This window comes from Pleurodeles waltl, chromosome 3_1 (assembly GCF_031143425.1).
Source record: "Pleurodeles waltl isolate 20211129_DDA chromosome 3_1, aPleWal1.hap1.20221129, whole genome shotgun sequence".
Lineage (NCBI taxonomy): Eukaryota > Metazoa > Chordata > Amphibia > Caudata > Salamandridae > Pleurodeles > Pleurodeles waltl.
In genome coordinates, this window is record NC_090440.1 from 1,640,997,544 (window position 1) to 1,641,025,416 (window position 27,873).

The 27,873-nt window shown below is 42.6% G+C and overlaps 1 protein-coding gene across 1 annotated transcript in view; it reads right to left on the reverse strand.

The window, feature by feature from the left end:
* Positions 1-3,512: 3,512 nt before the first annotated feature.
* Positions 3,513-27,873, reverse strand: part of SLC25A12 (solute carrier family 25 member 12) — a 451,247-nt gene continuing 426,886 nt past the window's right edge. The window contains exons 17-18 of the mRNA XM_069225331.1: positions 25,851-25,941; positions 3,513-4,204 (exon numbers count right to left, since the gene is read on the reverse strand). Of these exons, the coding sequence (XP_069081432.1) occupies positions 4,000-4,204; positions 25,851-25,941 (296 nt within the window). The 3' untranslated portion in view covers positions 3,513-3,999. The remainder of the gene's footprint in view (positions 4,205-25,850; positions 25,942-27,873) is intronic.

Here is a 27,873-nt window from a genome sequence, read left to right on the forward strand (position 1 = left end):
TAATTACAACTCCAGGTGAGGTAATGTTCTAGTGCAATGAGTATGCCCAAATAGCGGAAACCCAATTTGCGCATGAGGATCTGCATTTGCCAGTTAGTCACTGTTTCATCTCCTCTGACCGGGATCAGGTGTGATTTGTTCCAATTAGCCTGTAGGCCTGTCGCTTCTCCATAGAGGGCCAAGATACATTGGGACAGTATTTCTGGGCTCACTATAGATTGTCCTTGGGGGGTCCTGGTGGAGGACTTTGGTCTTCATTGGTAATATTGTTGTAATCAATGGAATGGATATTGGTTGATGCTTATGCTCTAACCTCAAAGATAACTGGTCTTTGACTCCTTCATGGGGCATGTATTCTCAGCCTTGGACCTTGATTTCTGCGTGAGGGTGGAGAAAGGATGCATCAACATTCATTCTACTGAGTAAATAATGATGATGAAAGTCATAGTTCAAAAGGACAGCAAACCACCTCTGTCTTGTTTCATTAGTTTATCGGACCTGAACACAGATGCCAGAGGGTGATCTGTTTAGACAGGCAACTTTAGCCCTGGGAGGTAACCATAAATCTTCTCAGTCGCTGTTTAATTGAGATTGAGAAATTGTGCCTAATATGGTAATACTGTCTTTCTGGAGCCAACAATCTCCAGCTGGAGAATATAGTGAGCTTAATACTTTACCATTATTTTTTAGCAAGTACCTCCTCAAAATGTTCAAGGCTGTCATCCACATGCATTATGCACGGAAGACTAAAACCTGAAAAGGCCTACACCAGTGTGGAATTTATTTAGTCAATGATGTCTCCATATATTTTATTTACTGACCTTAGTCCACCTATACCGAGAAGGTTGCATACTTTTTATCGCAAGGCACCTGAGATGCTAAAGGATGTTTCTTAGTCTAGCTAGTGGGTGCCCTTTTGAAAGCTTAATGAAAGGCTCTGTCAGGACAAAGAAGGCCACATATCACTTGTAATTACTTCAGAAACATGGGAAATTGCAGCATTTTGACTTTGTTCAGGCAGAACCATGTCTGGAACATCTTCAGCTGAATCTCCTTCTATGTTAGGCAGAGATGATCAAAAACAATTTGTTTAAAAGGGTAGTTGTGACTGAAGTGGAAAATACATGTAGTGGGTGGATAACATTGTGAGATTCGACCCCGAATTATCCTGCAGTGCTGAAAGCGCATCTGATAAGACATCCAGTCTCTGCTGACGTATGCAAACAGTGGGAGGTAGGTAGTGGATTTGCCCTTTATTTCGTAAAATGCAAATAAATAACCAATTCTAGTCAATATAAGTCTCTAAAGAAATGGGTACAGGCTATTTCACATGCAGTTAACAAAAGTGTCTGAAGGTGCTACAACACAAGGGAAAGATTGTGCTTCAGTCACCTAGTAGTTAAGTCCTCACATTTTGAGGATGGAGACTCAGTGTAAGAGGACTCTTTGTTTGTTCCTGGTCACAACAGGAAAATTGGTAATCTTCGAAGACCATTGTGTGTATGGAGTATTTTCTTTACCACCAAAGATAAAAAGGTTTTGGCAAACTAAAAGAGTTAGAGTTTAGTGGATGCAGGAAATCAACCAAACTGTAGATTTCCTGTCGCCCTATTAAGAGTGCCTAAACATGTACCCATGCTAAGTGGGGTAGACTGCACATCCGCCAAACTATAAACAACTCTGAGTCTGTCAAGGGACAGCAGTTCACACTTAAGAGCTCGAAATGCTGCTCCATTCCTCTTGAGTTGAATTTAAAGATAGAGTAGACAAGAAAATTGCTAGCTTGTGTTGATGAAAAAACTTAGAAAATCGTTTAATCATTTTTGATGAAGCTCTTTAATGCAAAACAACAACTAGCTGTGTGTAGCATGTACAGCAAACAACCTATTAAGGAACATTTAACTAGCAGTAGACAGCGGCAAGCTGAAAATGGTAAAAATGTAAAGCCCTAGTATGGTTCTGGGCATTGCTTAATTTGAGCCAGTGGTTGTAGATGGGGCCTACCGGCACTAGTTTTTGGGGACCAGGTCCTATTTTTTAATAATCAACTTTGACCCATAACAAGGGAAAAAACACCAGCAAAGGAAGAGAAAAACGGAAAAAAAGTAACAAAGGGAGAAAGCAGGAAAGAAAAACAACTTGCAGAACTCAGATAAAGTGGCAGTGAGTACAGGAGGCATGAAGTGAAACCAAGACTATACAGCCTTGGTATCCAGCAACCCTCACATGCGCTAATGGCACTGGCTGGCTTCTGATAAAAATTGGGACCTAGCAGTTATTCCTTAACAAATTAAGCACTGGCTGTAGGTCACAGTATTGCTACAAAAATATTACCTAAAAGACATATAATTGTCTAAATGTTTGCTTACAAAAAAATCGTTCTATTGAGCGTAGATTGGCTCTTATCAACTCTAATAGGGCAACTTTGTTGTAATCGATATTTATGATACACCATTTCCCGTTAGACGATATTTTGTTCACATAACTCTCGCACCACATTTCCTACTATAGGTCCCCTATTTACTGTGGTCGGAAAAACAGGGAGTGCCTGGAAGGTTGCAGTTTGACTCTTCACAACAGCCGAATGGGAAGTCTGCCAAGCACATCCTGGGCCATTTTGTCGTTTCAATGATGTGATGTACATGTAGGCCTATCTAATCTCAAAGTAACCAGCTTCCAGTCTGGAAATCATTCCATGGGCACATCTCACATCACCATCTGCAGGCGCCCCGCCTCCACTGAAGCCAAAGGAATTAACCTGCCAGTAATCTTGACTGAAAGCTGAAATGCTTTTGAGGGGATAAAATCTTTTTTTGCGCAAGAGGGCGCATTTTTAAAAATGTTTATGCAGCTTCGGTGTTTGAAGAACATATTTTCTTCACGTCTTCTATTCTGAACAAGATGCATTCCGGGATGAATTAATTTGTGTTTGCTTGCAGTTAGACGGCTTGCATCTCCCCGAGCTGTCAGTGTTTTTTTCTATTACCATTGTAGAAGGCTCCTGTGCCAGAATATATAGTTGTCTTGTCAATCTTAACTTCTTGGAGATGTCTGAGAATAGTTAACCCCCAAAGCACTAGCCAATTAGATTTTAACCTTTCTACATCTGGGGAGAGGAATTGCAAATGTTGCCCGTCACTACAAAATAGCAACAGAAGCAGCTTTGTGGGAAATTATACGCAGATATTGGAAATGGCATGCGCATATGTGAATATTAAAGAGCGATTGTATGGTTCAGGAGACATGTCTATTTAAATCCACATAAAAGGCTATGTCAGGCAGTCCTGCTACACTAGAGTGATGTAGCTGTTAAAATCTAAACCACTAGACCCTTTAACAGTAAACTGACCAACCCGAAAAAAGAACTCTGCAAAAACTGTATCAAGTAAGAAAATCTGCTCCCGATTATATATTATTTGAGGTACTCGGCGCATTACACATTCCATTTTACTTGAAACAACACCTCACCATACCACCATTCACACATGCAGGGAGAAAAGAGGATGACCACATTATATGAACACATCAATAACTGATGTTTTATTTCCATAAGACATGAATACAAGAGAATGAATAACTTTAAATAGTGCGCTTATATATTTTATTGTCACCTGATCCTTATTAAAACACTTTCCAAACAATACTGTACATTGTAAGCTACTCCCAAACTGAAAATGGATCTTGTATAAAGAGGGCTTGTCTCCTTTACATGTCAGTCTGTCTCTGTACAAAGATGTACAATATGTACAGTAACATTAAGTGCAAGCTGTGCAAAGCAAAACCTAGGTATGATATGCATGCCGCTGGATAAAAACATCATACACGTAGAACTAAAGCTGTAAATGGTCTCCATTGTGCTAACGCGTGACTAACTTGTAAAGTCTTTAAAAAGAAAGAAATAACTCATTATATTCGGACATGCAGCTCACTGATATCACCAAGCGCCATTTTCCAAAGTCTTTTCGTTCTTTCCCTCGAAGGAAACGGTTGTGTTTAGTATTAAGATTGTTCCCCACCTACGGACACTTTTGGGTTGGTTGCCGCAATACCGGGAGTTCGAAACTGTGGAAGGTAAAGGCCAAATTTGTTTTCAATGCCAGCAAACGTGGCTGTTGCAAGTCTGTATCCGCCGATGTGGTCCGGATTGGCAGGCGGAAGGTCCGAAATACGAGACTTTGGCGCGGGCTCCGAGCCAGGATGTTTTCTGCAGATGACACAATAGAGTAAATTCTTCATATAAGATATTCATGAAATACATCGCGCATCTAAAAAGTAATAAAATGGCCTACTACTCATGGTGAAATAAAACAAATCAAAACTGATCACAATAGTATTTATTTTGCTCAATAATACATCAAGAAGAGACTGCTTCAATGTATATTACATAACAATAACAATTCAGCATACAAATAAATTAAAGAGTGGCTCACTGAATCAATAGTTCCCCCAGGTCTTCGTTTGCTTTGGTAGATGAACATATTTACATTATTTCTTCAGTGGGATAGAAGACTCATGCCAGGAGACGACAGAGTGTGGATTACTGTTTGAACATATGGAGTCTGATATGTAGAGGTAATTGTCTGCTTTGGTAGTTCCTCATTCAGAACAGTAATAAATCTAGATCTCATTTGGGGAGTGATTAAGTGGGAGACATGGATAAAACCACAACATTCAATCAGTATTACGACTTCAGGGTCATAGTCTGCTCCTTTATAAACCACTCCGCATACTGAGCAAGCCTGGCTAGGGACAACGAAGAAGCATGCTAAATGGAGCAGCCAACTAGATAGAAGATTGATATGGCACCAACACCCCTTCTAGATGTGAAATAGTTGGAGGAAGGGGACACCCCTTGTAAACTGGCTTGTAGGGTGGAGGAACAACAAAGCATAAACCCACTCCGACTACACATGCCTTCATTGTCAGTGTTCTTAGACTTTGCTCTTCTTCCTTCCTATCTGGTTGGGTTTGACATTTGCTGGTAGGAAGGTTAAAAAACACTTCTAAAAACAGAATGTTTCTAAAAACAGGATTTGGAACACTCCGTGAACAAAACTAGCACGGCAGACATAAGCCTTACTTCTTATCCGTGCATCACCAACAGTTACACAAAGTTCCTATATGTTTTTCTGACATGATTGCTTGTGGACCAGCATATGCTAACAGAATGGATGAGAGGATGCTGTGATGGATGAAAAGCAAGGAAAGAGGACATGCACAACCAAGCTTCAAGCAAAGAAGAAGCTTGTGCAGAAGTTCCTGGACGAAAGCTGCATCTTTTCTGAAAGACATGACTTGAGAATAATTATTCGAGAAAGCGTGCAGGAAACATTGCTACCTTACAAATAACTGCATCAGGATCATGTCTTTAGAATGCAATTCATGCTTTGTTTTAAGGAGTATGAAGCCTTTGAGAAGGCCGAACTTCTCAAATTTCATAAAACTTTGAAATGTAAAAGACTATCTACCTTGCAATAGTAGCATTAGTCGCTTTGGTGCCAGTTAAAATACTACCCCACATGCTAAAACAGATGATCCCAAACATTACGGGTTTGCCCTGTCTTTTCACAAAGTTAGAGCTCTGGGGGCATCTAAATTGAGTAACATTTATTCAGTGGAAGAAGGGTGAGGTATATGCTGAAAGGTAGGAAGGATAATTTATTGGTTTACATTGAATTCAGTTAAGACATTTGTTAAAAAAGGAAAGAAAGGTCTGAAGGTAAACCATTTCCATCTGCAAGACAATTTGGTGCTCTTCAGATCTGAGAGTTTGATGTTTATCAATTCCCCCCGGCATAAGTGATTGCAACCACGAAAGTCATCTTACAAGTCAACAACGTCTGTCACAAGAGACCATAGGGTCTGGTTTATAACAGAAGGCAATACTAGATTTAACTCTCACTGAAGGTAAGCATCCTTATTTCGAATTAAGACGGAGAAGGCCATTGAAATAGTGCCTCTCACTACTTCATTACTGAAAAAGTAGCCTTCAGAAGATGTATATGGGCACACCACAGTGACCAGCAGATACAATTTATATGAATGAACATTTCTTAACAAACTAAAAGAAAATGAAAAACTGAACAACATTTAGAGACACTTTTAAATGGTGTAAAATTCTCTCCAAGACTAGGAACAAATAACAATTTACTTCCTTGTTATTACTTAATTGGATCATTTCTAGATGCCCACAACGTCTATGTTTTGTTCAGCCTTGCCCAAGTTTGACTATTCTAATTTAGCAAGAAACATGTTCTCAGTTCAGTAAAGACACGTTGGGATGAAGGCATGATTAACTCTTCATGCAGGACTTGTAGATATGAAACACAAGGAAACATCAGAAATATATTGTTAGAGTAGGTGAAGATCTATGAATCCTGATAAGTACACGAGAAGAGCATCTCGCATGAACTTCATCCCTATTGCCCAAGTGGCATGAGCACGGAGCATAGCTCCCTTTTCATAACTACTTTTTCACACATAGCCCCAGGATTTAAGACTGCAAAACCCTGAAAATGTTTTCCCAGTTGTGTGGGGCATGATCCAATTTGCTGCACGAAACAATGTCTCCACATTTTGATAGGATACAAAAAGGAGAATGCTGTTGTTGAGGGCTCAGTCCCTAAACTTTGCTGCTAGGTAGCAAAAAGAATGAGACTTAGTTCAATTTCTGCTTCTTTAGGAGAAACACCACCATTGTGTTTTTGGAAGTAACAATGTCCCCTCAAAAAGAGGAAGGCTGGAATTTAAGCTCAGAAAAATTGACTTGAGCTGCATGTAGTTAATGTGTAGGTGTCTGTCCTGAAGAGTTCAGAGACCATGGGTCTGACTAATTTCACAGTGTGCTCTCTAGCCACTAGGAATAATCCATAATCATGATCACGGGAGTGGTATTATAGAAAGAAGTCCCTCCAGTAGTTTAGAGTCTAGAGTCTATAAGTGAAGAGAATCCATATCCTTGACCAACTGCTGGCCTGATGATGCTACAAACGTGAGGCAGGGGAACAATGTGGATGTATGGCTCATCAGCTGAAGGTGTCCATTAAGAAACCACACAGGCGTGGCCACGACTGTGATGGAGCCGGACGTGTAAATCCGAGCTCTGCCACGGCTAGGCCTGTGGTTGAAGATATCCTGGGAGCTTTATGCTTCATTGTCCATGCAAAGACACCTACGGGTGAGCAGACCCTGAGACACACAAGAGTTTCACAAATGTGCACCCAAGACTGGCAGGGTGGCAAGTAGGGGTGACCCGGCCCTGTTGTGCAGAGCAAAATGGTGAAGCCCTGGCAGCCTTGACAACAGCGGTGTAGGCTGGACTTGACTTGGCGGTGTTAGCCGTGAGGTGCAGCTACACTGGGGCCTTCCACCTCCTGTGGAGGACGGGCTGCCAACGGGCAAGGGACTTGAGCATACCGGGGGGAAGTGCGGTCCCACAGGATGATGCCAGCACCAATAGGAGCTCTGGGTCCTGTTGGGACATCCACACCTAGTGAGCCCGGCCGATCTAGAGACACTAAAGCCCACTGGCTAACAAAGCAAATGAAAAAAGACACGCTGCACACAACCTAAGGAGGACCAAGAGGGCCAAAGACTCGAGGTCAAATGTCACCCTAAAGAGCTGAGACACTCATACCAAATGGAGCACCATGCAACAGAACACGGGAGGTGAGGTGTTGCCCCTGGGCCTGGACACTGGGGCTTTCCGAACGCTACAATCTCTATACGATGCAGGATACTCCTTGAACGCTAGTAAGAGGACTACCCCAGCACCAGTGGAAGTTGTGGGTTCCAGGTACAGAGCCCATGGGGATGCTTTCTGCAGTGGTCAGCAGTGGGGCCAGGAAACTGGGTCACACACAGGCCCACAACATTTGTCCATTTTTTAACTGAGGACACAGAGACTGGGGCAGGAGATAGAGGAGGTTCTCAATGAAGTGAGGGGGCCACTAAGATGAAGGACACTGTGTACACTACAGAGTCTGTAGACAATACACCAACATGGGCCATCCCCTGGCGCAAGACAAAGCCCCCAAAAGAGAGACTACTATGACATCTATGAGGACAGTCAGAAATATAACCGCGTTGGCTGTCCTGGTGGGGGGGGATAGATGGGAACTGTCATCACAACCTCCCTAACCTTTGTAACAAGACGATGGTGCACCCAAAACCCCTGAAGCTGCTGCACGGCAGAAAGGACTCAAACCCCCCCAATGGGGGGTCAGAATGCAGCCGGGATGGTGAAAGACCTCGAAGCACCACAACCGCGATATTAGCAGCGTTCCGAGACACTAAACACTCATTAGAATGTAAAGTTTAATCAATGTCACAGGATGTAGGTTTACTCCAGGCTGACCACAAGAAACAAAAGAGTAGCAGACATAGAATCCTCTATTGCACATCTTCCCCCTTTGGCCTCAAAGCATGCTGTGTCGATCCGTATACTGCAACAAGCAATCCATTCCCTGGAGGCCAAATTGGCCAATTTCGGAGAAACAACATACATACAATCGGACTACCAGACAAATCAGAGGGCCGCAGTGCTGAGCTTTTTGTGGAACAGTGGCTGTTTTCTACAGTGCTGGTGGGTAAGGCGTCTAACCTTTATACAGTAGAATGAGCACAAAGTGTCCCAAGATGCCCACCAATACTGGGGCCCCACCGCATTGTGTGGTTGCAAGATCGCTTAACTACAGGTATAGAGACACTATCCTTCTAATGGCATGCTCCCATGGGCCCTGGCAAATGGAGGGTAGCCAGGTCAACATATACCCGGACTAAACCACTATGGTGCAATGTCAGCGCAAAACCTACCTTGCTGAAAAGAGGCACCTGGGTCAACTCAACATGCAATATGCACTGCTCTGTCAGACAAGCCTCTGACTCACCGTATGGGGGAATCCCAATTCTTCACCTCCCCAGCAGCAGCGTGGGAATGGCTAGAGAAGGGGATGGAACCCTATGCCACCCGAATGAGGGGCACCTGCAACCAGTGGCAGTGTACATCTGTTGCCAGGATGGGGCAAGAGAAAGTGCCTCAGTGGACTTTTCAATCACAGATATTGCCCACAGGCACACTTGTCACCCACACCATACCCACCTAGCAGCGGTCGGTAAGTATGGGGGCTACAGGTATCTCAAGCATTGGGGGTGGAAGGTAGTTCTTAAACTCACAGCATGGGATGCTAGGGTGGTGGGACATGGGTGATGGGGTTTCAAACAATGACGGCCAAAGTGTTCACATTTTACTACTGCAAGAGGAGGGTTTGGTCTGGTAGGTGTTGCCCACACCTCAGGGATGGAACACTGGATTCTCATTGGTGCAGAAAAGGGCACCTCTCTTAAGCTCCTCGTCTGGAATGTGAATCGCCTGGGGAGCAAATTGAAATGGGGGCTGGTGACGAGATACCTAGCACTCCATTCCTCAGACTTAATCCTCATGCAATAGACCCACCTGGCAGGCAGACATTGTGGTTTCCTGGAAAAGGGAAAATAAAAGATGCGGGCACACGCCGGATTCTCCACAAGATTGAAGGGGAGAGGCATCTTGGTCAATAGGTTCTTACCCCAACAAGTTACAGACGTGGGTAGACCCGAAGGGCTGTTGGGTAGCAGTGAGAGGTGCGTGGAATGGGGAGGAAGAAGTGGTAGCCTCCTGGTACCTCTCGCTGGGCCGACAGAAAAAACTGTTGGGTGAGATGGGGAACTGGATAGTAACATTACCTGACACCACCCAAATAGTGGTAGGGGTTGAGGGCTTGGGGATTTCAATCTCACCCTGGAGGAAGACCTCAACAGAGTGCCAGGAGGAAGAGGAGATAAAGGGTGAACACCAGACTAAAGTCATTTATGGAGGCCATGTTGCTGTTCAAAAAATGGCATACTACCCATCTGGAAGCTTGCCACTACTCATATGCCTCAAACTCCTCCTGCTCCCTCTACCGACTTGACTATTTCCTGGTACCAGTGAGTCAACAAGACAGATATCTCAATACCGAATACCTACTGAGGGGTATTTCAGACCACTCCCGACTGGAGACAAACCTATGGAAACCATTGCCTCAGGTTAAATCTGGGTGGAGGCTAGACCCCTGGGAATTGACAGATTGGAACACACACAACCATAACCAGAAGGTCACAGAATGGTATATGAAGAAGAATAAAGACTCAGTAAAATTGGGGGGCACCCAGTGGGAGGCATACAGAACGGTTATCAGAGGTCATTTAATAGCCCACATGCAGAAGAAAAAGAAAGAGAAAGACAGTAAACTGAATGACCTGGAGACGAAGATCCTGGTTTGGGAGTCTCAATATGTCATGACACCGGCCCCCATGTTTTCCATAAGACAAGAACAAATTAAAGAGGAATACAAAAGTTTGCAGTATAATGAAGCCAGAACACTAGACAGGGCAAAACAGGACTCAGGAACCCAGAAATCCTGAGTGACTTTATAATGAACATCCTGGTCACTCTACTGAACAGGGAGGCAAGGCAGAGCTTGGATGAGGATCTCCAAGAGAAAGAAATTGCTGATGCCCTCCCCCAACTCAAGAGCAGGAAGTTCTTGGGGCCTAATGGCCTGCCACAAGAACTATTTAAATGTATATGGACACAGGTCGTGCAACCTATCAAAGATATGTTATATGAATCTAAAGTTGAGGGACTACTCCCCTGAGACTTCCAACAAGCCCATGAAGTCTTAATTAAGCCTTTGCAGAGTTTCTCGCCACAGAATTCCGTGGAGTTACATAAAAACTTTGCAAGATTTTGCAGAGTTCCGCAAGCAGCGGGCAGAATTTGAGCATGTCGTGCTGCTCGTTCTGATTTTAAGCACAGAGAGCATGTTCCGCACTCTAAAATTACAGCCACACACAGCTTGCCAAAGGGTGCTGCATCTTTTTGCCGCTTGAGTAAATTTTCTGCTCGAGTGCAGCTTTCTCAACTCTAACAGTCGCAACCTGCTGTGACTGCCTACTTTGAGAAATCTCACCGGGAGGTGCCCCAGCGGCCCAAACTCGTGCTAGGGGACACAAATTCTCACTCATGCTTGCCATCTTATCTTTGGTGAGCCAAGCAGGAGAAAAAAACACCAGCACACAGCATTTAGTAGAGTTTTTCCTGAACAACACGCTCCAAGCAGAGCACGGTGTGGGCAAAACTCCACGAGCTCCAGAAGCAGAGGGGAGTTTTTTACCCACCCCTAGTCTTAATCCACAAAGCCGGAAAACCCATAGACAAAGGTGTGTCCTACAGGCCGATATCCCTTCTCAATTTTGATACAAATATTTTGGCCAAAGTTTTATCAAACCACTTGATGCAGGTCATTGATGGCCTAGTAAATCCAGATCAACTGGTCTTCAAACTCTATAGATCTACAAGACACAACCTCTTGCGATTGTTTGGCTGCCTATCCAGGTTGGAAGATATACAAGAAGCAGCGATATTCCTGTCCTAGAGGGTGTTTTATTCCCTAGACATTATTACAGCATTGCGCCAGTGGTTGGGTTTTGGCCCGTTCTGTTTGACCTGGGTGTGGCTGTTGTAGCGGGATCCGACCGCCAGAGTGCAGATGAGCGGTGCGCTCTTAGACGAGTTCAGGTTGGGTAGGGGCACCCAACATGGATGCCCCCCCACCTTTGCTCAATAGAGCCCCTGGCCAATTGATTCCATTTCGACGCTCTGATATGAAGCCTGAGATGGGAGGATATAATCCCACTATACGCAGATGACACACTACAATATTTTGTGAACCCGGCACTATCTCACATACGCTCAAAATCTTTTGAGGCTTCAATTGATTTTCAAGCATCTGTATAAATTGGACAAAATCCGTATCATGCCACCCCACAGAGTGCCAGCCCAAAGCTAGGGAAATAGATCTGTTGATGTGGGAGGAGAGAAGTGTTCCTTATTTGGGGATATACATGACAACAGACCAACAATTGTTCCAGAACCACAACTAGGGGTGCATAGTTTCAGAATTCAAGAACGTGGGACACTGGTGCAGGCCTCCCCTGTCATTAATACTCTATAAGATGATCTACCTCCCAAAATTCCTTTATGTGCTGCAGAATTCAGTCTTTGAAGTGCCAGACAGAATATTTATCAATGTTGAAGCAAACGTTTGACTGCTGCTTTGGGACAGCGGCACAGCGAGGACCGCTCCCTCAGCCCTGACTGGAAGGCCACCAGAGGGGGGGGCATTACTCTCCCAGACTTAAGATTCTACTACTTGGCATCCCGATTACTGAGAGTTAAAGGATGGTTGTTTGCAGACCAAAGGGAACCACCCATGGTGGTGGATCGGCTTGCTATGGACCCGTGTGGGTACTCGAGGTATTTATCGGGTAAAGGCTGACTAACGCACCTCTCACATCCAACAGCAAGGATAATTCGACTGTGGGCTACAGCGCTACACAGAATGGGAGGGCAAGCTGACCCTCAAAACATTCATCTGGGATGTGGCAACCCTGGCCGTCCTGCGATAGGTTGAGAACCACAGACAATGGGACCTAGTGGTTATCTCTAAACTGGGTGATGTGTGGACTAGAGGGACCCATGTCCATCTAGGTGCAGAATAAACAACATCAACTAGCAGGAAGTCTACTCCTGCATTGCAGGTCAGATCCATTCTGGGGAGTGTGCTAGGTGCAGGCCCGAGCTGGCTGATGAAAATCCGCTAGAATATCGGGCCCTGGATGCCCCGTTGCATGAACATGAAATATCCTTCAGTTACTCGTCACTGCTCACAAATTGCCATCTGCCATTCCTCGCCCTTAGGGGCAAATGAGAACCAGATTTGGGCATATTGGCTGATGCAGACTGGGGGGGGGGGCTTCTGATCTGTACAGTTAAAACTGCTCCATAGTGCATACACTACAAAGACCCACCTCTATGCTATGGGTATCCCGACAAATAAGTGCCAGAGGGGGTTTTGACAGTGAGGAACACTATTACATAAAGTCTGGGGGTGGTAGGTTCTGGAATGGGATGCACCGTAAAGTTACACAGACAATCAGGGAGTTGTTTTAACTTAGCCCACAGCTGTTGATGCTGGGCATATTGGGAAACATGCCCCTAAACAGCCACTCAGTCCTCTTTTGCAACATTGTGCTGCCAGTAGCATGTTGAGACATGATACGCCTTAGGGGGAAAGTCAAAGTACCAACGATTGCCTAGCAGTCCCTAAACATGGATTGGTGCCAAAAGGCTGAGGAGCGTATCCATGAAGCCAGGGGCTGCCCCCGCAAATTTGCCAAGATATAGGGACCTTGGAATGGAAAGGATAATGAATAAAGGGGGTGATGTTCAGAACTGGGGACCAGACCAGAATGCCAGAGTTCTGTTTATAAACATGGAATGGAGACAGAGATCCTATTGGCGGCATGTAAGCAGGCCATCGTAGCAACAGTGAGTCGAGGATATTGAAAAGACACTGAAACTTCACAGAAGACATATAAACTTCAATGCCACGACAGAACACAATATAGCCAAATTACTGGGGTTGTTATTTGTTATGTGTTTATTGTGTTTATTTCTCTATCAAAAAAGCACAAAAAAGAAACAGATTTGAGAAAAAAGAAACAACACAAAGTTGCAGGACAATGCAATAATCTACCATTGTCTGATTTATGGAGAACATCCTCTCCAGCTAACTGCACCTACAAACTGAGACTTCTCAGCTAGGCGGAGGTGAGCTGTATTTTGCATGAATGAAAGTCAGCAACCAAATACACTTGTAAACTAGGTAAAGGATCTACTCACAACTACATGGAGAACACTTTGATTACTCAGTCAGGCAAGTAGTGGAACATGTTTCTCCTGAATGTAAAGTTCTACTTAAAGGACCTCTGGAACACTCTGAGACCAGAGATCAGGTTAAAGGAAAGGCACCTCTAAAGATAATGCTGGAATCTCATGGGAAATTTCCAGAACTGCATCTGCTCCTTCTAGAATGTAAGACAGAAGTACACATCTTGGAGATCTACAGATATCTATGAGGTCCTTATTGGCATGCTCCATTATATTTGACTTATTTTGACAATGTGGACTGACCCACATTAAGAAATAATTTCAAGTTATTAATGCCTACTATCAAACTTATGAACCCTCACATTTTCTGTGGACAACAAAGTGCTAATAGAGTAATCCTTTATCTAGTTTGACTGCTCCTACAGGGAGATGTGTTGTATTTCTTCCAGCTCTGGCGGTGACATCTAATCTTGGAGGACAAGAAGGAGAGACTGACAGAAGGTAATGCACAGTACAACTTGGCCCTAAGACATACAACCTTTGCTGAAGGAACATTTTCCTTACACTAGAAATGCAAGGTCCAATACCTCTGACCTTGACCACCCCCAGTCCCCATGAGACCTCATCCTATTATTTTGGAGGATACCTGGATTTTGGACTGAACCGTACACATCTTACCCAATGACAATTGCTTTACTTTAGATTTCTGCGTGAGTTTCAAAGTTATATAGATTTTGGAAGGCTAACTGATGTCCTCTCTTTGTGGTGCAGTTTTTATCATGATGATAGATTCAGCAATGATAACGCACGTTTTGCACTTTGCATTCACTTTACCAGTAGTTGATGAAAATATTGTTTTGCCGTCAAAGGGCAATTCCAAGTGTGGGGGTGATCTGCACAGGCATGTATGTTTCCCCAAGCAAACAGGTTCATACATTGCACCAGTAATAGCATCAATAAGGCCATTAGTGATCTGCAACTACAGCAATGCTGAATCCTTGCTTTGACAGCTAAAAGGGTAGTTTGTTCTGCAAAATTCTGTAAAATTGTCAAGGGTTTTCCAAGTCTATCAGTTGTAGACTGCAACAGCAGCAAGCGGTTTTATTTATATGATTGTTTGCATTGAACTGGCAATGTCTTAGTCTTATTGTGTAGAACCTTTGATGATTGAGGACCCGAACCATTCCATTCCCCAAAGGCCACCGTAGCTACTTCAAACTTTGCAAACAGGTTAGCCATGAGTAAAAATAGTTCATCCTAGGGTGTCTGTAATTACCATCAAAACATTTAGAATAGATTGCTTCAAATAGCATACTCTGGGTGGAAATAGACTTATCTTTTAAGGGTGACTTCAACCAAAGTGAAGGCTGCACTGAAGCTATCCTTGAAAATAGCTTAAGATAGTTGAATAAAAAATACATGGGAAGTGCACAATTACTGCCTCAGAATTAAATTTTGTAGCAGGGTGCAATTGTTCAGCAAAGAACTTACAACACTCTGTTTTATCTATTTTTCCATTTTTCTGGGAAATGGCTAAGCTACCCTTTTCCTTTTATGCAGGCAGTATGACTTTTGACAATGGAAAGCCCGTCAATTAGGCAGCCCTGCACTTTCCATTGTTCATACAAGTGCAAAAGAGATCTAACCATTTCCTTTGTAGCCAGATGTGATGGGACAGATATCATGGGAGCTAAATACAATATATCAATTTTAACAATCTGAGAACCAGTGTGTTCATCAGAAAAAACTCTGACCAGAACTAGAGAAAGGGTACTGTTCATGAAATAATGAACTGTCATTCAAATGTGAAGAACGCACGCTGTCATGAAAGAATTATAAAATGAAAAACAATTAGAGTTACAGGATCCATCATTATACAAAACAATTTTCACAGCATGGCATAAAGAAAATACTGCAAAGTATGAACATAGCGGGGTCAACAGAAAGATAAAAGTGATGTGCATATGATTCAGAAGTCTTAAAAAGGATCCAAAACATTAGCCAGAAGACAGGGCGTGAGGAAAAAATTAACATGTTAATTAACATGTTATAGATTTAGGTGCACACGGCTAACTCAAGACACATGTCCTGACATTAAGGCAAATGCTTTAAATGTAAGAAAATTGGTCACTTTTCCTGAGTGTGCAAAGGGGATGGATGGAATGGGTACAAGCAAGATGTCAATGCGTTAAACGATGTTTCAAACGAGTCCTATGATGATGAAAGTGTTACAGACGGTGATGTGGAAGTGTCAGCAGTAAGTGAGAGCTTGCTGGGGGAAGTGCGGAAGGTATATCATTCTCCAAGTTGTATCATAAACATTAACAGACAGAGCATTTTCTTATAGTCCGACTACTGCTCGCTGTACACTTTGAGAGACAAAACTACTTGGGAGAAGTTGGAATAATGCAATTTGTTACCTACCAAGATTGAACCTGAAGGGTATTGTGGTAGCAGACTTCCCATTAAAGAATATTTTGAGGGCATGATGGTGTATAAAGGCCGAATGGCTATGCCTAGGGTGTACGTGTTGGAGAAAGGAAAGGCGTTACTGGGGTGGAAGGAACCCAAGTCTCTGTGTATAATACTTAATCCCAATCATCAAGAGCAGTTTCTACTGATGGAAGATGCCAACAGGATGAAATAATCTGGTAAATATCCCAAGCTATTTGCTTAACTGTTGGGAAGTTTGGAGAAATTTGAGCACCGTATCATACTTAAAACAGGCAGCTGTCCCAGGTGGGAAACATTCCTTTAGGTTTATGAGAACAACTCAGGGAGGAATTTGATTGATTATGCGAAGCTGGAGTAATTGAACAGATTGAGTCATCAGAATGGCTAATTCCTATAGTATTGGCCCGTTAACCCAATGGGAAGTTACGTACGTATGTGTGAAGATTTGAGAGACCTTAACAAGTGCATTTGGATAGACCGTTGTCCGCTACCACACATAAATTAGATGGTTATGAGTGTAAAAAATGCCAAATATTTTTCATTGCTAGATATTTCCCGTGCATACTGTCAGGTTAGATTATATCCAGAATCTAAACACCTGACATCTTTCATAACCCACAAAGGTGCCTTTCAATTTGTGTGGATGCCATTCGGCCTAGCATCTGCAGTTTTTTTTTTAGAGGACAATGAGTAGCATTTTGAAGGCTCTAACAAACATACTGTTTTTCCAGGGTGACATCTTGGTGTGGGGAAGAGATGTCAAGGAACATAATGGTACTTTAAGAGAAATGTTGGTGTGATTGGTAACTGCTGGTTTGACGGTTGGAATTGATAAATGCAAGTTTGCTGATTCGGAAGTAGAATATCTTGGACACACATTGTCTTCTGAGAGCATAAAACCTAAGGTGAAGTTAACAGAAGTCTTTGAGAAGGCACCATCTCCATGTGATAAGGAACAACTTTTCTCGGTTTGGCAGAGTATTATTTGAGGGTTGGATGACACTTTGCTGAAAATGTGCATGTGTTAAGATTGTTAATGAAGAAATGTATTCAATATGAGTGGACAAGTGCATTTCAATCAGCATTTGAAAATAGTAGACAGTCTATTATTAAGTCTATAGTTCTTAAACCTTTTGATCCCCTAGACAAAATGATAATTGTTGTGGATGCCAGCGCATATGGTCTAGGGGCTGTATTAATGCAGGGAAAAAAAACAAGAAAGAGTAGGTGCATTTGTCTCTAGGACACTTAAAGGAGCATAATGTTAAAGTTTAGTAATCGACAAGGAAGCCTTAGCCTGCTGGTGGGGCGTACAGCACTTTAAAACATTTGTGTGGGGAACTGTGTTTTAACTGCGCACAGATCACACACTGCTAATTAACATATTCTCAGCAAAAGGGGCTGGAAAAGCTATACCAAGAATTGCCAAATGGTGTTATCGCTTACAAGGGTATAATTTTGAGTTCAACTTCATTCCTGGTACAAAAAATATATATGCAGACTGCCTATCATAGTTGCCACTGTCTGTAACAAGTGGAGGACATTATGATGAGGACTGGGTTGTAGCAAGTGTGGGTGAATTACGTAAGGGTGCTATTACAGAGGATGAATGGAGACAAACACTGGAGGCAGATAAAGATTTGTTGCATATCATGTCATGCTTCTCCAAATTCACGGGACAGGTTGACAGAAAAGAACAAGAGATTGGTTATTACAAAATGGTGTAATCTGAATAGTCTGCTGTGGAAGGGATTCTGAAAAGGGATGGAAGATTGGTAGCTGTCATGGAAATGCGAACCAGACTGCTTGAGTTAATGTGTGAAGAACATGGGGGAATGTAAGACATGAAGAGGAAGGCCAAAATTGATTTTTGGTGGCCTGGCATGGACGGGGAGCTCAAAACGTTTGTGTGAAATCATGTTGCATGCATGTGCATTGACAAATCACATGTGATGGGTGAAACTCTCATTGAACCTCCCAAATTACGCAAGAAAGCATGGCAAAGACTAGCAATGGATATTTTTCGAACCTTTTAGTTGTAAGGTTTAGAAGGAAAATATGCTGTAGTCCTAAAGGATTACTTTTCCAAAAGGCCAGAAGTAGCCTTTGTGAAAGAGGTCAAAGCTTCGAACACGGTGAGTTTTTGTGAAGAGATTTTCAGAAGAGAGGGGTGTACTGATAAGGTAGTATCCGATTATGGTACGCAGTTTGTGTCAAAAGAAGTCCAGGAGTTCTTGAGAAATTAAGGGGTGAAGCATCACAGAGCAGCGGTTTCTCGTCCATGTGAAAATGGCCTTGTAGAACGATTTAATCATATGTTGAAGGAGTGTGTGCAATGGGCCATTGAAGATGGTGTGGATTGTGAAACGACGGTCAAAAGCCATGTTATGGAGTTGTAGAAATAGTCCACAATCAGTCACTGGTGAGACACCACTCTTTTTGCTTAAAGGTAGATGCTGTGCGCTAAAATAACACAGAGCGAATTGATGTTGATAAAGACAATATGGAGAAGAAAGTAGCGGATTATCAGAGAAAATTTCGACAAAGGCACAATAAGAGCATAAAGAAAAAAAGCCAACATTCAGAAGTGGCAAATGGGTGAGAGTACAATTACGTACCAATGTGAAAAAGAGTTGTTCTAGATGATCTGATCCTAAAGAAATAAAAGAAGTGAAGGGCAATACTGTATGGCTAGATGATGGCAAGAAATGGAATGTGAGAAAATTAACTATGTGAACGATTTGAAACGTAGGGTTTGGTCAGAAAAACATGCAAAACATAATATGGACAAAGACAACCTGAGAGAGATAAATAGTAAAAATGTTTGAGTAAGGAAAACACCTGTTTGGCACAATGATTATGTATGTGGTTAATGATGTATGTGTTTAAACATGCCTTAGATGAACTGGACATTCAGCTATTTCTAGAAGAAAATAATTTATTTAGTTCGTTTTGAATTTTTGCAATTGTTATTTAGATAAGATGTGATGCATTTTAAAGGGGATTAATGTGTAAACTTTTTTTGCATTGGAGGTTCTTTGTTGTTTAGGTGGGGTTCTATTATTGAGTTGGAGGTTCTAGAATACCTCTAACTGGACACTGGTGGTGGCCTGCCAGGGGTTGAATGTATTACGCTTGTGCTCATTAAATAACCCCAGAAAATATTGTTTATCAAAGTTCTTTCTTTAAAATTTCCCTCTCCTGAACCAGCAACAGAGGGCTCTAGAACGGGAGAGCAAACACATTTTAGCAGGCATTATAGACTTTGCAACTATACCCAGTAACACATCCCTCTTACGCAAAATGAAAAAGTTACCTCTGACAACAAAGCAAAGAGCAGTAAGAAGATCCAATTTTTGACTAGCAATGTGTTAAAGGGCTTAATGTGATCATAGGCTGATCATAGGTAATAACTGAGAGCTAAACCTAGGCGTTCACGGCATATACGAGTTTCACAGCCATGCTAAGGTACATCGTCTGCATTACAAATTGGCGTTTCAAATGCTGTTTTATTGATCTCGGGCTGCTGGTATGTGTGGGATTGTTTTTCGTCTAGAAACGAATACTAGGAAGTACAAATGTAGTTGGTGGACTCTACGGGCCTAAGGGTTGTTGTTGCTATTCAGAAATGTTCTTGTTCTTCAAAAGTTTGTTCAATGTGTGGTTCCTACTAGCGCAAGTCATAAATGTTTACGGAGCTGTCGCTGAAACAATCATATTTCGACGGACTCTGCATTTTAAGCAGTGATTTAACTGCAGGCAGATTCAAAGGCTGATGCATCAAAATCCTTCTAAACTACGAAAACATCTTTTTCAGACGCTTTTTTCATTCCAGTCTGTTGGTGCAGGGCAATTTCAAACTAGTTCGGAACAAGGCATGGGACTGCAAGAACACATGGTTTTCCACAATGGAATTAAATAAAATCACGTTAAAATGAAGTGTGCTCCTAATAGCCTGTCACAGCTTATTTTCTTAACTCTAACTAGAGCAGGGGCCCCTGCGAAGTACCTGGAGGGTGGCCCCCTCGCCCTGTGGAGCAAGTCAGAGGTCTGCTGTCTGTGCATAGTGTACTGGAGCTCAGGCCCCCTCCACCACGGGAGCAGTGGGGGCCTTTGTTACGCCACTGAACTAGAAGCTGAGGTTTTTGGCTTTTGAGGAACTTTTCTAAATTGAGCTAGTTCTTGCATGATTGTATTTCCATTTCCATGGTAAAACCAATTTTGTCTATATAAGCTACTTCTCCTGTTTTCTGAAACAAATTAAGTTTGGTAAAAATAATCTAGAGCTTTTGCTGTACCCTTCCCTGTAAAATATCAAGCACATGCCTTCGAGGTGGGCAGCCTACATGTTTTTGACCAGGAGATTGATGCCTCTTTCTGAAGAAACTACGGCCCTGATTTATAACTTTTGGTGCAAAACTGCACTAACGCACTTTTGCGCCAAAAGGTTTAGCACCGGCTTGCACCATTTCTGTGCATTAGCCGGTCACCATATCTATGGAATGGTGCAAGCCAGTAAAAAGGGTAGGCTATTGTAAAAAAAAAAAAAAAAAAAAAAAAAAAAGGACGTTAGTCGGGTGGGTCTGGCGGTATGGAAGAAGGGGGTTTTGCACCAAAAAATGATGTTAGGCAGGGTAGAGTAAAAAAAAAAAATGACTAACCTGCGTCAAGTCATTTTCTGACACAAAACCATCCATATCACATAACTCCTGTCTTAGAAAAGACAGGAGTCATGTCCTCACCCCAATAGCCAGCACAGGGGACCAGGGTCCCCTGGGCATGGCCATTGCACCCTGTGGCATGTATGGGGGCCCATTTCAGGGCCCCTATGGCACTTTAAAAAATAAAATAAAATACTTACCTGTACTTACCTTGGATGGGGTCCCCCATCCTCCGCTGGCCCTCTGGTGTGGGTGGGGGTGTCCCTGGGACCTGGGAAGGGCACCTGTGGGCTTATTCCATGGCTTTCTACCATGGAAATAGGCCCAAAGGTCCCCTTATGCCTGCTCTGACCCAGGTATTAAAAAATGGGGCAAAGTAAGCTTTGCACCATTTTTGATCCCTCCTACCTCCCGTCTACCATTTTTGCACGGGAGTATAAATATGACGTTAAGGCCATGGAGTTATTGTTTGCAGGTACGCCTACCTTGCATCTCATTAAGGCAAGGTAGGTTTCCACGTCCCAAAAATTATTAAGTCCATACATTTGGCGCTAGACGGGTCTAGCGCCAAAATATAAATATGGAGGTAGTTTTGCACTGAGTTAGAGTAAAAATAATTAAGCTAATTTGGTGCAAACAGAGTATAAATATACCCCTATGTTTCTACAACATCAGTTTTGGGGCTCTCTCACGCACGTCAAGCAATGTGCGGCAGTTCTCTTGCTTCTTTATGCAAACTATCCCAATAACCACAGTGGCGTAACAGAGGCCCCTACAAACTCCATGGCGCATGGGGGGCCTCGAGCTCCAGGGGGCTCCCTCCGCACAGTACACTCACCAGAGACCTCCCAAGTGAGTCCAGAGAGGGGGGCCCCTCCATGTACTGTGCAGGAGGAGGCCCCCCTCAAGTTTCGTTACACCACTGAATAACCACATGGTTGCATCCCAATAACCACACTATTGCCCCTTTGCCCTTCTAGCACTAGGCTGTTAGCAAATGTTCCCCTCTCGAAGTGCTGTGCTGAATTTTCCAGTGGGACTCAGAGTCTTTTACAAATTTTGTTTCTTTGTTAGATATTTTATATGTGTGGGCCTAGTTTTTTTAAAAACTATATAAACAGATATATGTTTTTTATGTAGTATTACCAGGTTTGAGCATCCCTTTGAATCATATGTAAAGATCCAGACATCTAAAACTAACCCATAGGGTCTGCTGTGTCCACTGAAGGGATTTGTGTTTTTGGTTTGCTTTACAAGTCCACTACTCTGCTATTAGAACGTGGATGTCTTGCCGAAGAAATCACACTGCCCAGGATTACATGTTACTTAGTGGGCTGAATAGTTTCAGTGGAACAGGGAATGTAAGTAAAATGTCAAAGGTGGTCAGGGGTTGATGCTATCAAACAACTGGAATGTCCCTGTTTCCAGGTTACCCGGAAAGATGAAGGACAAAAAAAGAACAGTACAAATGAGGCACCCATGTAGCTTTCATTCATCATCATCTGAAAGCCTCCTTTTGTGGGGGACTTCACTAATTCACCTACTACACAGAACTTTCAAACTCAAATCTATAAGCCGCTGATCATCATAATTAGCTTAACATTTGAAAAGGATGAAGTGCAAAGGAATGTTCCTCTACAGCTTTAATGCTGATGGTGCCAGCCTGTACAGCACTAATCACTGGGAGCATCACTGTGTCCCAGTGGCAGCAGGAACACCCCTGCAGACCACTCAACATTTGTAGGGTCTTCATTATGCAGGAGGAATGAAAGTCACTGTTAAACGGCCAATCCAGCAAAACATACCCCTCTGTCTGAAATTTAGCAATTTTGAAACAATTAGCCTATACTTCCTTTTACAGTTGTGATGCATGTAATTAAATCAAATCTATGTTACATCAGCATTACATAGACTTTGGCATAGTATAATAAATGTACGTGGGTGGTGTCAGTGCCCTACACAGTAAAGGCAGAGAAGAAGAATATTTTCAGAAGCAATTTATCAATCAAAGAAACAGCAATGGCAGACAAAGCTTGTTATCATACAAGCAAGGACAAAGCACGGATGGGGACAATTAACTACGGCATGATTAAAGCACTGTATTATAGTGAAAGGAAGGGAAGTTGGAGAAGTTTAAAAAAATCAGACGGGACGTGCAGGTGATAGGAGGTGGGTTTCGGTTGCCAACTGTAAGAAAGAGTAAATAAAACACCTGTATTGAGAGGGAGAAGATCCCAGATTGGAGGAGTGAGAAGACTAAAGGAGCTTAAAGAGCGGGCATAAAAACAGGTGAAGGACTGGATTGAAGACTGGATTGTGGAAGGTGAAACATAAAGCAGAAACAATGAGATGGGACACAAAGGTGGAATGGAAAAAACCTTGTAGGAGGGAGTAGAAAGAGTTGCAGAGTGATTAGAAATGGATGCTCTGGGATATAGGAAACCAATGTGTAATATCCAAAAAAAGACCATCAGGGAAGAGGTCAAGAAGAGGCGTAGCCCTGTGCATGGTTCATTGAAGGCCCTTAATTCACCAAGTACTGAGGGTGTGTTATCCGAATATAAGCAGTAGAAGACAACAGCTCAGGCTTTGCCTTCAATTGCCATTCCACCACCCAATCACAGTGAACACTCAAAACAATCAACAAAGCCTAATTTTCTTTGGTGTCTCTTGATCTTCTACCAGATAGAGTCTTCAATTCTCTCTTCGTTTTCATCACCAAGGCACTCTTTCAGTTTTATCTCAGGAGATGAATGAATGAGATTTCTAGAGTGCACGGCTACTCCAAGGAGTGTCCAGACGCTACAACGGAGTAAGACAGCAGAGGCTGATAGAACTAGAGGGTGAAAAGCCATGTCTTGAGTTGTTTTCTGAAAGGTGTCTCACTTTCAATTTGACATAATCCAATAGGAAAGCTATTCTAGGCTTGAGGGCCCAGGAGAGAGAAGGATGTGCCGCCTGTTTTTGTCAGCGTGACTAGGAACCTTGGCCAGATGGCCATGAGAAGAACTAAGATTTCAAAGGGAAGTACAGAAATGGACCCTGGAGGACAGGTACTCGGGCCAGAGTGGTTCAAGGCTCTGTGCATAAGAACAAGAATCTTGAACAGGATCCTTTTCTTAACAGGGAGCCAGTGCAGGATCTGCAGATGTACAGAGACCGAAACTTGTCTAGGTAGGCTAAGAACCACACAGGCTGCTACATTCGGGATTGTATGCAGGTTCCTCCAACAATATCGTGGAAGACCCGCATTCAGGGCATTGGTGTAATCCAGCCTGAATACAGCCAAGGCCAGGGTCATTATTTGCCTCATAAGCAAGGATAGGTTCTGTAGAATTTTTTGGCATAGCGCATTAGGCCAAAATAGGTGCAGACAACTGAATTAATTTGGTTTTGTAGTGTAAGCTGTTTGTCGAACTTCTCTCCAAATTTCTTACTACATTAGCTTGTGAGTTAGGTGGGAGAGCCCCATCTGGCCAATGAATTTGCAGATTGAGGGCACAATTGAAGTCAATGCTGACAACCTCTGTCTTGTCAGTATTGCATTTGAGTGGGTTAATACTCCTCCAGTGGAACTGAGCTGATACATAAGGTTAAATGGCATCATGTGTAATAGGCTCACCCTTCTTGAAGGGAAACAGCAGCTTACTATCGTCAGTGTACAAAATTATCTTGGCCTCAAAAGACTCGACCAATGCTGCCGAAGGGTTCATATAGATGTTAAACAAGGGTGGGCTAAGGGCCGAGCCCCGGGGCAGTCAAACTGTGACACTGCTCTCACATGACGAGAAAGGTGGCATCCAAACCTCTTCGTATCTGTCTTCAAGGAAGGATTTCAGCCACTTCCTCGCTGTGCCCCTAATGCTTATCCCAAATAGGAGCGCACGTAGCCTAGCGTGCAGGACTGTATTGACTGCAGCAGACAAGTCAATCAGTACCAGGACTTCTTTTCCTGTATTTGGCTCCCAATAACTGAGCCGAACCACACATTGATTCCATTATCTTCACCATTCTTTAGCCACTGCAGTCTCTTGCTCTCATCCTCTCTTCCCACTTAGCACTTGTCACCTTTTAAGTCTCTTATACTCAAGTGTCATTGGTTTTGTATGGCTCATATCCTTGGGTTTTGTATTTTGCTTATGCCCTTGACTGGTACACCCAAGTCTTGCTTAGGAATGTCTCATTTCAAGATCAAGCAACCGAATCCCCATGCTTTCTGTGTCTGCTCTTCCGCCCAATCCATGAGCATACTCAGTGCATCTGGAGAGAACACATCTACAAAGTGCCCAAGTGTGCATGCTTAGGATGGATAACTCTGCTTTCACAACTAGAATTGGTCATTTACATGCACTCTTTGTACTTCTTAAATATGTTTTTGAGACAGGAGGCGGCAATTGGGGAGAAGCATTACGTCACTGCTGGTTTTTAATTTGGGTAATTCAGCTTCTACTGCGTTTCCTTTCATCCTCCTATTTATTTTTCAGGAGCCAGACCAAAAATATAGGTTTTCTTTTCAACCATTTGGATTCTTCTTGGAGACAGTCAATTTTAATTTCAGGAAATTCAAGTTTAAGTGAGGAGCTACTGATCACACAGCAATATAATACTGTTTACCTGGCTTGATGCCAGAGGAAATGTTAGCACATTAGTGTAAAGCTAGTCCTATTGATTTTAGTTAATTATTTATGCACAAGTATCAACAATCAGTCTTAAAAAGCACTGTTGTCCACAAAATACATTAAAGGTATAATGAGGCTTTATTTTGTGATCTATTCTCTGAACCTTAAGATAACATTCTGCTTTTTTTTCAAGAACACTGCACAGAATAACGATGTCTTAATTAAGTTTACACTTAATTGTGCCAATGTTGTTTACCTAAGATATGTTGATTGCTTCCAGGCCCAAGCAAATTTGGATTTAACAAGTCATGCTACTCAAATATACAGCATTTTCAATTCAGAATCTGTGAAGTCTTTACTTACACGCCTCCAAAGTCAACGTAAAGCCATCGCTGCAGAAGTTCATAAGACAGTAGGGTGACACCAAACTGGGGCGAAGACCTGAACACGCGAGCTGTTGAGTAACAAAATTTGGCAATTATGAAATTACTCTTATTTAGAGAAAGACAGCACATTTAACACTAAGGTCAACTTTACCATAAGGATGTGATTTTACTACAGCACATTATTATTATAGGAAATATACAACACTTCAGGGAATATGCAGGGGTCAACCAAGGCTTACTGTTCCACAAAAAAACTTAGGTGCAGAATGGGTTCAGATTCACTGGAGACAGATTCCCAGCACTGTGTCTCAAGTTAAACAAGCACTGGCAACGCCAATTGGTTGAAGCAGTGAAAACTGTCAGCTTTGCCAGTGCTTTTTTTCCTCAGATGGCCATTGTGGATGCGTATGTATCTGCAGTGGCAATCTTTATATGGGTTTGCTCTAAAATTAGCAATCCATTGAAAGACAGCCACCACGAATGCATATGCATTTATGGTGGGCATCTATGAATGTATTAGTAAGAGTTGAACAAACCCATTCAAAGAAAGTCACAGTGGATGTCGGCGCACCGATGGTGGCTATCTTTGAACAAGCTTGTAATATCTGAATAAATAAATTCTAAGGAAGCCATTTTAATTTGGTCAAATGTGAATAACCCATTTCTTGGTGTTGAACGCACACAGAGTTACTATTCAAAGCTAAACATAAATGTACCTTAACGGTGGATAGATATGGATTTAGGAATAACAAATCTATACAGACCTAAATATATATTCCTATTTTAATAATACTGTGGTAGTCAATATATTAGCTATAATATATTTGTAGCATGCTATTTTTATATTTGAAATACAAAAGCCTCGAACCTGCATGGCATGACGAAGGGAGAAGAACATTCCCACTTTCCTTCTCTCCCAATTTTGGGTGCAGAATTACCTTGAGACACTCACCAAGATGGCTGTATACAGTCATGTGCTTCTGTACCTGGCAGCTGGCATGCAAACAAAAGTTTATCACAAATCAACTGACACACGGAAGCTGATGGAAGGCAACAGACAATTCCTAACAGGACCTCAAATAACTATGAAATGAAACAAACGTGACCAAATATCAAGTGACAGCCTTTGGAATGTCAGTAAAAGAAGGCACCCTCAGTTGTCAAGTGAACCTTTCCAGAAGCTAAGCAAACGTTATTGGTACTGGAATGAATGCATTCTCCATGTGTTGTTTCATTGGTTTCTGCCTCCAAAGACTTGAAATGAGCCCACTGCAGTGCAGGCAGCAATTAATGCAAGCCTCTTGCTGTCAAATTCAATCCTCCAAAGTGAAATGTGTTCCAATGTGCACCTTTGTATATTCTATGAGGACAGTGGAATCCTCTTAAGCACCTATAATGACAGGACAATGACATAGTTGAGAAAGCAGCAGGGTCCATTCCAGGTCAGTTGCCAACTGTTTGAGCAAGGGAAACCTGGCCATGCTCCTCCTCTAGAGAACCACTACAATCAGCTGGACTCTCCTCCGTATTATGCAAGCTAAAAGAAAGAGAATTAGAAGTAACGGGGAAAGGTGAAAATCATTTTTGTTGGTCAAGTGGTTATCTATTCTGCAAGACCGGCTGCCCTACACAAGATCGTGGACGGATCCTCTTGGACAGCTCTGTGAATATTACAAAGAAGAGACAAAAAACATGTAAATCCTTTGAAGGAGGAATTATCTGATTTTGTCAGCGCTTCTGATACACAGTGCACCTAGAAATCAGATACTCTTCTTCCCTTAATCCTGTCCTAAAGGAAACAATCTCTGCCAGTGCCTTGTACGTGGGTCTCTTCTGAATATCTAAATAGATCTTCATACTGATAGTGATGCCTATTCACACTAATTCCATTCTGTCCTAAAGGCTGAAATTCCTGAAATGCCCCAACACTGTAGAGAGAACCTTCCAATTGGAAGAGTGCAGGTGGTCCTCCCCGTCCCATTCAAGACCGTCAACTGAAA